The 10,405-nt window shown below is 48.4% G+C and overlaps 2 protein-coding genes across 4 annotated transcripts in view; one reads left to right on the top strand and one right to left on the bottom strand.

Annotated features, from left to right (window-relative positions):
- The window catches only part of LOC116938462 (alkaline phosphatase), a 54,024-nt gene extending 51,487 nt beyond the window's left edge, over positions 1 to 2,537 (top strand). Inside the window, exon 9 of the mRNA XM_076063358.1 lies at positions 2,481 to 2,537. Coding sequence (XP_075919473.1) covers positions 2,481 to 2,537 — 57 coding nt within the window. The remainder of the gene's footprint in view (positions 1 to 2,480) is intronic.
- The window catches only part of LOC116938280 (ribosomal protein S6 kinase beta-1), a 76,145-nt gene continuing 67,973 nt past the window's right edge, over positions 2,234 to 10,405 (bottom strand). For 2 of the 3 annotated variants that reach the window (XM_076063359.1, XM_076063361.1), the window contains exon 14: positions 6,583 to 6,972. In XM_076063359.1, coding sequence (XP_075919474.1) covers positions 6,598 to 6,972 — 375 coding nt within the window. In that variant the 3' untranslated portion in view covers positions 6,583 to 6,597. Of the gene's footprint in view, positions 2,808 to 5,216; positions 5,330 to 6,582; positions 6,973 to 10,405 lie in introns of those variants that run through there. The other variant, XM_076063360.1, reaches the window with a different exon arrangement.

Here is a 10,405-nt window from a genome sequence, read left to right as displayed (position 1 = left end):
ATACAACACTCCCCCCTATACAACACTCCCCACTATTCAACACTCCCCCCTATACAACACTCCCCCCTATACAATCACTCCCCCCCTATTCAAACACTCCCCTCCCTATACAACACTCCCCCCTATACAACACTCCCCCCCTATACAACACTCCCCCCTATACAAACACTCCCCCCTATACAACACTCCCCCCCTATACAACACTCCCCCCTATACAACACTCCCCCCCTATACAACACCCCCCCCTATACAACACTCCCCCCTATACAACACTCCCCCCCTATACAACACTCCCCCCTATACAACACTCCCCCCTATACAACACTCCCCCCCTATACACACTCCCCCCTATACAACACTCCCCCCCTATACAACACTCCCCCCCTATACAACACTCCCCCCCTATACAACACTCCCCCCTATACAACACTCCCCCCTATACAACACTCCCCCCCTATACAACACTCCCCCCCTATACAACACTCCCCCCTATACAACACTCCCCCCCTATACAACACTCCCCCCTATACAACACTCCCCCCTATACAATCCTCCCCCCTATACACCCCCCCCCTATACAACACCCCCCTCCCTATACAACACTCCCCCCTATACAACACTCCCCCCTATACAACACTCCCCCCCATACAACACCCCCCCCTATACAACACTCCCCCCCTATACAACACTCCCCCCTATACAACACTCCCCCCTATACAACACTCCCCCCATACACCACTCCCCCCCTAAAACCTCCCCCCTATACAACACTCCCCCCTATACAACACTCCCCCCCTATACAACACTCCCCCCTATACAACACTCCCCCCTATACAACACTCGCCCCCTATACAACTCTCCCCCCCCTATACAACACTCCCCCACTATACAACACTCCCCCCTATACAACACTCCCCCCTATACAATACTCCCCCCTATACAACACTCCCCCCCTATACAACACTCCCCCCTATACAACACTCCCCCCTATACAACACTCCCCCCCCTATACAACACTCCCCCCTATACACCACCCCCCCCTATACAACACTCCCCCCCTATACAACACTCCCCCCTATACAACACTCCCCCCCTATACAATACTCCCCCCTATACAACACTCCCCCCTATACAACACTCCCCCCCTATACAACACTCCCCCCCTATACAACACTCCCCCCTATACAACACTCCCCCCCTATACAACACTCCCCCCTATACAACACTCCCCCCCTATACACCACTCACCGCCCCCAATGTGCGTTGATTTGGAGCCCCTCCGGCCCGCCTTGTCTCTACCTCATCGCTCAACATCATCCACCGCTCACTTCCTCACCCACCTCCCCGTTGTTAACTCCATGCCGATGTAACCCCCCACACTCACAGCGGAGATCCTGGATCCATCTACGCATCCATACCCACCCCGTCAGTGTTCACCGTCATCAGCATTGAGCTACCCCCGTAGTGTATAGTGTAGTGTATAGTGTAGTGTATAGTGTAGTGTATAGTGTAGATTGTAGTTTATAGTGTAGTGTATAGTAGTGTGTAGTGTATAGTAGTGTATAGTATAGTATATAGTGTAGTGTATAATGTAGTGTATATTGTAGTTCATAGTGTAGTGTATAGTAGTATAGTGTAGTGTAAATTGTAGTGTATAGTAGTGTAGTGTATAGTGTAGTGTAAATTGTAGTGTATAGTAGTGTAGTGTATATTCTAGTTTATAGTGTAGTGTATAGTAGTGTGTAGTGTATAGTAGTGTAGTTTAGTAGTGTATAGTGTAGTTTAGTAGTGTATAGTATATAGTGTAGTGTATAATGTAGTGTATATTGTAGTTTATAGTGTATAGTAGTGTATTGTATAGTGTAGTGTAAATTGTAGTGTAGTGTATAGTGTAGTGTAAATTGTAGTGTATAGTAGTGTATAGTGTAGTAGTGTATAGTGTAGTAGTGTATAGTGTAGTAGTAGTGTATAGTGTAGTAGTAGTGTATAGTGTAGTAGTGTATAGTGTAGTGTAGTAGTGTATAGTAGTGTATAGTGCAGTGTATAGCGTAGTGTGTAGTGTATAGTGTAGTGTATAGTGTAGTGTAGTAGTGTATAGTGCAGTATATAGTGTAGTGTATAGTGTAGTGTAGCATGTATAACTTATTTTGCACCGTACGTAGCCCACTGCGGTCATCGGAGGTGTTGAGCGGTGCAATCACAACAAACCAAACAACAAACGTCATCAACTCCGGCAGTTTAAAGCGGCTATATATTTATTTTATTCATTCATTATTCAAATCATCACCTTTTTTTCTCGTATAATTGCAGTAACAATACGATAACGATCACATCATCATTTTCCTTTGAGCATGCTCCGTTCGATAACCAGTGGTGGGTGGGTGGGTGGTGGGTGGTTGGGTGGGCAAACGTCGCGTCTGTGTGGGGCACCCCAAGCAAGGCCGCACACCCCCCCCCACCTACCCCCCCACCTCGCCTAGCTCTCCCCGACCGCCCCGGAGGCCACCGAGCTGGGCCGGGCGTGGCCAGGCAAGTAGGCCTCAACCTCGCCCCCAGGCCCCTGCCCTCCGCTCGCCTCCTATAGGTCGAGGAGGAGGTGGGCGGAGACTTGGGACCTCGCGGTGGGCGGGGCCGCCGGGCGCAACGCTCGTCCCTGATTGGCCAGCATGCCGCCGGCGGGGGCGGGGCCAATGTCCATGCGCTCGGTGGCAGGGGTTGGCGGTGACGTCATCGGCAGTGACGTCTCCATGGCGGAGAAGTTGGAGGATGACGTCATCATCGTCGTCATCAGGGGGAGCCTCACGGGGCTGGGGGGAGGGGCAGATTGTGTTGTGAGTGTGTAGGGGGTGTGTAGTGTTGTGTGTAGTGTAGGGGGTGTGTAGTGTGAGTGTGTAGGGGGTGTGTAGTGTATAGTGTAGTGTGTGGTGTAGTGTAGTGTGTGTGTAAGGGGTGTGTAGTGTGTAGTGTAGTGTGGTGTGTAGTATATAGTGTGTGTAGTGTATAGTGTAGTGTGTGTAGTGTGTGGTGTGTAGTGTGTCGTGTAGTGTGTGTGGAGTGTGTCGTGTAGTGTGTGTGGAGTGTATAGTGTAGTGTAGTGTGTAGTGTGTGTAGGGGGTGTGTAGTGTAGTGTGTGTTTAGTGTGTGTGTAGTGTGGTGTGTAGGGGGTGTGTAGTGTGTAGTGTAGTGTGTGTGTGTAGTGTAGTGTGGTGTGTAGTGTGTGTAGTGTAGTGTGTAGTGTAGTGTGAGTGTGTAGGGGGGGTGTAGGGGGTGTGTAGTGTGTGTAGTGTAGTGTGTGTGGTGTGTAGTGTGAGTGTGTAGTGTAGTGAGTGTGTAGTGTGTGTGTAGTGTGGTGTGGTGTGTGTAGTGTGGTGTGGTGTGTGTAGTGTAGTGTGTGTGTAGTGTAGTGTGTAGTGTAGTGTGTAGTGTAGTGTGTGGTGTAGTGTAGTGTGGTGTGTGTGTGAGTGTAGTGTATAGTGTAGTGTGTGTGTAGTGTGGTGTGTGTAGTGTGGGTGTGTGTAGTGTAGGGTGTGTACCGTGTAGTGAGAGTGTGTGTGGTGTAGTGTAGTGAGAGTGTGTGTGTGTTGGGTGTGTACTGTGTGTAGTGTAGTATGTGTAGGGTGTCGTTTAGTGTGGGTGTGTGAGTGTGTGTAGGGTGTGTACTGTGTGTGGTGTAGCGTAGTGAGAGTGTGTGTGGTGTGGGTGTGTGAGTGTGGTGTGGGTGTGTGTAGTGTAGAGTGTGAGTGGTGTGTAGTGTAGTGTGGTGTGTGTAGTGTGGTGTGTGTGTAGGGTGTGTAGTATGTGTAGGGTGTAGTGTAGTGTAGGTGTGCACTGTGTGTAGGGGGTGTGGTGTAGTGAGTATGTGTAGTGTGTGTAGGGTGTAATATGTGTAGTGTGTGTAGGGTGTAGTGTGTGTAGTGTGGGGTGTAGTGTGTGTAGTGTGAGTGTGTGTGTAGGGTGTAGTGTGTGTAGTGTGTATAGTGTGGGGTGTGAGTGTGTGTGTAGAGTGTAGTATGTGTAGTGTGTGTGTGTAGTATGTGTAGTGTGTGTAGTGTGAGTGTGTGTGTAGGGTGTAGTGTGTGTAGTGTGTATAGTGTGGGGTGTGAGTGTGTGTGTAGAGTGTAGTATGTGTAGTGTGTGTAGTGTGGGGTGTGTTGGTTGTAGTGTGCGTAGTGTGGGTGTGTGTGTAGGGTGTAGTGTGTGTAGGGTGTAGTGTGTGTAGTGTGAGTGTGTGTAGGGTGTAGTATGTGTAGTGTGTGTAGTGTGGGGTGTGTTGGGTGTAGTGTGTGTAGTGTGGGGTGTGTTGGTTGTAGTGTGTGTAGTGAGTGTGTGTGTAGGGTGTAGTGTGTGTAGTGTGAGTGTGTGTGTAGGGTGTAGTGTGTGTAGTGTGAGTGTGTGTAGTGTGTGTAGGGTGTAGTATGTGTAGTGTGTGTAGTGTTGGGTGTAGTGTGTGTAGTGTGAGTGTGTGTGTAGGGTGTAGTGTGTGTAGTGTGAGTGTGTGTGTAGGGTGTAGTGTGTGTAGTGTGAGTGTGTGTAGTGTGTGTAGGGTGTAGTATGTGTAGTGTGTGTAGTGTTGGGTGTAGTGTGTGTAGTGTGAGTGTGTGTGTAGGGTGTAGTATGTGTAGTGTGTGTAGTGTTGGGTGTAGTGTGTGTAGTGTGAGTGTGTGTGTAGGGTGTAGTGTGTGTAGTGTGAGTGTGTGTGGTGTGTGTAGTGAGTGTGTGTGTAGGGTGTAGTGTGTGTAGTGTGAGTGTGTGTGTAGGGTGTAGTGTGTGTAGTGTGAGTGTGTGTAGTGTGTGTAGGGTGTAGTATGTGTAGTGTGTGTAGTGTTGGGTGTAGTGTGTGTAGTGTGAGTGTGTGTGTGTAGGGTGTAGTATGTGTAGTGTGTGTAGTGTTGGGTGTAGTGTGTGTAGTGTGAGTGTGTGTGTAGGGTGTAGTGTGTGTAGTGTGAGTGTGTGTGGTGTGTGTAGTGAGTGTGTGTGTAGGGTGTGTGTAGGGTGTAGTGGGTGTAGTGTGTGTAGTGTGTGTGTAGGGTGTAGTATGTGTAGGGTGTAGTGTGTGTAGTGTGTGTAGTGTTGGGTGTAATGTGTGTAGTGTGTGAGTGTGTGTGAGTGTGTGTGTAGGGTGTAGTATGTGTAGTGTCTGTAGTGTGGGGTGTAGTGTGCTTAGCGTGTGCTTAGCGTGTGCTTAGCGTGTGCTTAGCGTGTGCGTAGCCACACACCTGACGGGCGTGCGAGGGCTGACCATGAGTTTCCGTGGCGACCGCGATTTGGGGTCGCACAGAAACCTCTCACGCACCGTGTCCATCACGGACGGAGCCACGTACGTGAAGCCCTGCAGTACACACATACAGTACACATACAGTACATACAGTACACACACAGTACACACACAGTACACATACAGTACACACACAGAAACCTCTCACGCACCGTGTCCATCACGGACGGAGCCACGTACGTGAAGCCCTGCAGTACACACATACAGTACACATACAGTACATACAGTACACACACAGTACACACACAGTACACATACAGTACACACACAGTACACACACAGAAACCTCTCACGCACCGTGTCCATCACGGACGGAGCCACGTACGTGAAGCCCTGCAGTACACACAGTACATACAGTACACACACAGTACATACAGTACACACACAGTACACATACAGTACACACACAGTACACACACAGAAACCTCTCACGCACCGTGTCCATCACGGACGGAGCCACGTACGTGAAGCCCTGCAGTACACACAGTACATACAGTACACACACAGTACATACAGTACACACACAGTACACATACAGTACACACACAGTACACACACAGAAACCTCTCACGCACCGTGTCCATCACGGACGGAGCCACGTACGTGAAGCCCTGCAGTACACACAGTACATACAGTACACACACAGTACATACAGTACACACACAGTACACATACAGTACACACACAGTACACACACAGAAACCTCTCACGCACCGTGTCCATCACGGACGGAGCCACGTACGTGAAGCCCTGCAGTACACACAGTACATACAGTACACACACAGTACATACAGTACACACACAGTACACATACAGTACACACACAGTACACACACAGAAACCTCTCACGCACCGTGTCCATCACGGACGGAGCCACGTACGTGAAGCCCTGCAGTACACACACACAGTACATACAGTACACATACAGTACACATACAGTACACACAGTACATACAGTACACACAGTACACACACAGTACATACAGTACACACAGTACACATACAGTACACACACAGTACACACACAGTACATACAGTACACACACAGAAACCTCTCACGCACCGTGTCCATCACGGACGGAGCCACGTACGTGAAGCCCTGCAGTACACACAGTACATACAGTACACACACAGTACATACAGTACACACACAGTACACATACAGTACAAACACAGTACACACACAGAAACCTCTCACGCACCGTGTCCATCACGGACGGAGCCACGTACGTGAAGCCCTGCAGTACACACAGTACATACAGTACACACACAGTACATACAGTACACACACAGTACACATACAGTACACACACAGAAACCTCTCACGCACCGTGTCCATCACGGACGGAGCCACGTACGTGAAGCCCTGCAGTACACACAGTACATACAGTACACACACAGTACATACAGTACACACACAGTACACATACAGTACAAACACAGTACACACACAGAAACCTCTCACGCACCGTGTCCATCACGGACGGAGCCACGTACGTGAAGCCCTGCAGTACACACACACAGTACATACAGTACACATACAGTACACATACAGTACACACAGTACATACAGGACACACACAGTACACACACAGTACATACAGTACACACAGTACACATACAGTACACATACAGTACACACACAGAAACCTCTCACGCACCGTGTCCATCACGGACGGAGCCACGTACGTGAAGCCCTGCAGTACACACACACAGTACATACAGTACATACAGTACACACAGTACACATACAGTACATACAGTGCGCACACAGTACACACAGTACATACAGTACACACACAGAAACCTCTCACGCACAGTGTCCATCACGGACGGAGCCACGTACGTCAAGCCCTGCAGTACACACACACAGTACATACAGTACACACAGTACACACACAGTACATACAATACACACACAGTACATACAGCACACACAGTACATACAGTACACACAGCACACACAGTACACACACAGTACATACAGTGCATACAGCGCACACACACAGTACACACAGCGCACACACAGTACATACAGCACACACAGTGCGCACACAGTACATGCAGTGCACACACGGTACATACAGTACATACCGTGCGTGCAGTGAATACAGTGCATACAGTGCGTGCACAGTACATACAGTACACACAGTGCGCACACAGTACATACGGTACACACACAGTGCACACACAGTGCATACACAGTACATACAGTACATACAGTACACACACAGTATACACAGCACACACAGTACACACACAGCACACACAGTACACACACAGCACACACAGTACACATACAGTACACACAGTACACACACAGTACACACAGTACATACAGTACACACACAGTACACACACACAGTACACACACAGTACACACACAGTACATACAGCACACACACAGTACACACACAGTACACACAGTGCACACAGTACACACAGTACACACACACACAGTGCACAGAGTATATACAGTACATACAGTGCACACACAGTACATACACAGTACGTACAGTACACACAGTACACACACAGTACACACAGTACACACACAGTACATACACACAGTACACACACAGTACACACACAGTACATACAGTACACACACCCACAGTACACACAGTACACACACACAGTACATACAGTACACACACAGTACACACAGTACACACAGTACATGCAGTACACACAGTACACACACAGTACACACAGTACACACACAGTACACACAGTACACACACAGTACATACAGTACACACAGTACATACAGTACACACAGTACATACAGTACGCACACAGTACACACACAGTACATACAGTACACACACACTACACACAGTACATACAGTACACACACAGCACACACACAGTACACACAATACACACACAGTACACACACACAGTACACACACCCACAGTACACACAGTACACAGTACACACACACAGTACACACACTACACACACAGTACACACACACAGTATACACAGTACACACACACTACACACACACAGTACACACACAGTACACACACACAGTACACACACACTACACACACAGAGTACACACAGTACACACACACACAGTACACACACACACACAGTACACACACAGTACAGAGTACACACACAGTATACACACACAGTACACACACACAGTACACACACACACAGTACACACACACAGTACACAGTACACACACGGTACACACACAGTACACACACGGTACACACACACAGTACACACACAGTACACACACACAGTACACACACAGTACACACACAGTACAGAGTACACACACAGTACACACACAGTACACACACACAGTACACACACACACACTACACACACACACTACACACACACAGTACACACACAGTACACACACACAGTACACACACAGTACACACACACAGTACACACACAGTACACAGTGCACACACAGTACACACACACACACAGTGCACACACACACACAGTGCACACACACACACGTACACACACACACAGTACACACAGTACACACACAGTACACACACACACAGTGCACAGAGTATATACAGTACATAGTGCACACACAGTACATACACAGTACATACAGTACACACAGTACACACACAGTACACACAGTACACACACACAGTACATACACACAGTACACACACAGTACACACACAGTACATACAGTACACACACCCACAGTACACACAGTACACACACAGTACATACAGTACACACACAGTACACACAGTACATGCAGTACACACAGTACACACACAGTACACACAGTACACACACAGTACATACAGTACACACACAGTACATACAGTACACACAGTACATACAGTACACACACAGTACATACAGTACACACACAGTACACACACAGTACATACAGTACACACACAGTACACACAGTACATACAGTACACACATAGTACACACACAGTACACACACAGTACACACAATACACACACAGTACACACACACAGTACACACAGTACACACACCCACAGTACACACAGTACACAGTTCACACACACAGTACACACACTACACACACAGTATACACAGTACACACACACTACACACACACAGTACACACACAGTACACACACACTACACACACAGAGTACACACAGTACACACACACACAGTACACACACACAGTACACACACAGTACACACACACACAGTACACACACACAGTACAGAGTACACACACAGTATACACACACAGTACACACACACAGTACACACACACACAGTACACACACACAGTACACACACGGTACACACACACAGTACACACACGGTACACACACACAGTACACACACGGTACACACACACAGTACACACACAGTACACACACAGTACAGAGTACACACACAGTACACACACAGTACACACACAGTACACACACACAGTACACACACACACTACACACACACAGTACACACACAGTACACACAGTACACACACACAGTACACACACACAGTACACACACAGTACACACACACAGTACACACACAGTACACAGTGCACACACAGTACACACACACACACAGTGCACACACACACACAGTGCACACACACACACGTACACACACACACAGTACACACACAGTACACACACACAGTACACACACACACAGTACACACACACAGTGTACACAGTGTCTCCCCGTGTCTCTCTCCCCGTGTCTCCCCGCGTCTCTCCACACAGTACACACACACAGTACACACACAGTACATACACACACAGTACACACACAGTACACACACACACAGTACACACACACACAGTACACACACACACAGTACACACACACACAGTACACACACACACAGTACACACACACACAGTACACACACACACAGTACACACACACAGTACACACACACAGTACACACACACAGCACACACACACAGTACACACACACACTCCCCCCCCTATACAACACTGTAGTGTGCAGGGGGGTGTAGTGTGTAGTGTGCAGGGTGTAGTGTGTAGAGTGCAGTGTGCAGGGTGCAAGGGTGTAGTGTGTAGGGTGCCGGGTGTAGTGTGCAGGGTGTAGTGTGCAGGGTGTAGTGTGCAGGGTGTAGTGTGCAGGGTGTAGTGTG

This window comes from Petromyzon marinus, unplaced genomic scaffold, assembly GCF_048934315.1.
Source record: "Petromyzon marinus isolate PM22_M1 ecotype Great Lakes invasive population unplaced genomic scaffold, UKy_Petmar_22M1.pri1.0 PM_Scaffold_104, whole genome shotgun sequence".
Taxonomy (NCBI): domain Eukaryota; kingdom Metazoa; phylum Chordata; class Hyperoartia; order Petromyzontiformes; family Petromyzontidae; genus Petromyzon; species Petromyzon marinus.
This window is presented reverse-complemented; position numbering and strand designations above follow the sequence as displayed.